A 683-nucleotide genomic window follows, 5' to 3' on the forward strand; every position below is an offset into this window, starting at 1 on the left:
TTGGGCAACAGAGAGAGACTCTGTCTCAAAAAAGAAAAAAGAAAAGTGATCCTCAGGACAAGCAACTTTTCCTCCGCTGGGTTGAGGCTGCTTCTGTAATCTCAGGTGCAAATGCCTAGTCTTTATTTTCGATGTTATTCTCTTCACATATTAATAAAGACTGCTGAGTCAGTTTGTGTTCATAACTTTCATGTCACACTCACTACTCAAAGTGCAGCAATTATTCTTCCTAAACCAGATCCCACCAATGCTTTCTGGCCTCTATGCCTTTGTTTACATCATTTTTCAATCTGAGTATACCATCCTCCACGCTCCTAGTTATAACCAACCTTTAAGGTTTAGTTCAAAGGTCACTTCCTTTCTCTCAAATTCTTTAAAGCATTCTACCTTTGGCCCCACTTTTTACCTGCATTACATAATCTGTGGGCCTGCCACACGACTGCCCTGAGAGTCCTTCCACAAAGGGGTGGGCTCCTGTGTTTGTATGGCCCATCCAGTGTCTGGCACTTCATGCACAGCTAGTATTTAACAAAAATCACTAACTGATGAATAATCAAGTGAACGGATTATTTCTCTGTACATTTACTTTAAGGTCTATTATGGTGCTATTTAACATGACTATTAAGAGTATCATAAATGAATCTTTTATTATAGAAACATGAATGTCAAAAAAGAAAATGTGA

General features: G+C 38.7%; 1 protein-coding gene across 1 annotated transcript in view; it reads right to left on the minus strand.

Moving 5' to 3' along the window:
• Window positions 1–683, minus strand: part of ALG5 (ALG5, dolichyl-phosphate beta-glucosyltransferase) — an 88,294-nt gene that overhangs the window by 66,716 nt on the left and 20,895 nt on the right. The window contains exon 7 of the mRNA XM_012644047.1: window positions 407–474. Within this exon, the coding sequence (XP_012499501.1) occupies window positions 407–474 (68 nt within the window). The remainder of the gene's footprint in view (window positions 1–406; window positions 475–683) is intronic.

Source organism: Propithecus coquereli, unplaced genomic scaffold, assembly GCF_000956105.1.
Source record: "Propithecus coquereli isolate 6110/MARCELLA unplaced genomic scaffold, Pcoq_1.0 Scaffold205, whole genome shotgun sequence".
In the NCBI taxonomy this organism is placed as follows: Eukaryota; Metazoa; Chordata; class Mammalia; order Primates; family Indriidae; genus Propithecus; species Propithecus coquereli.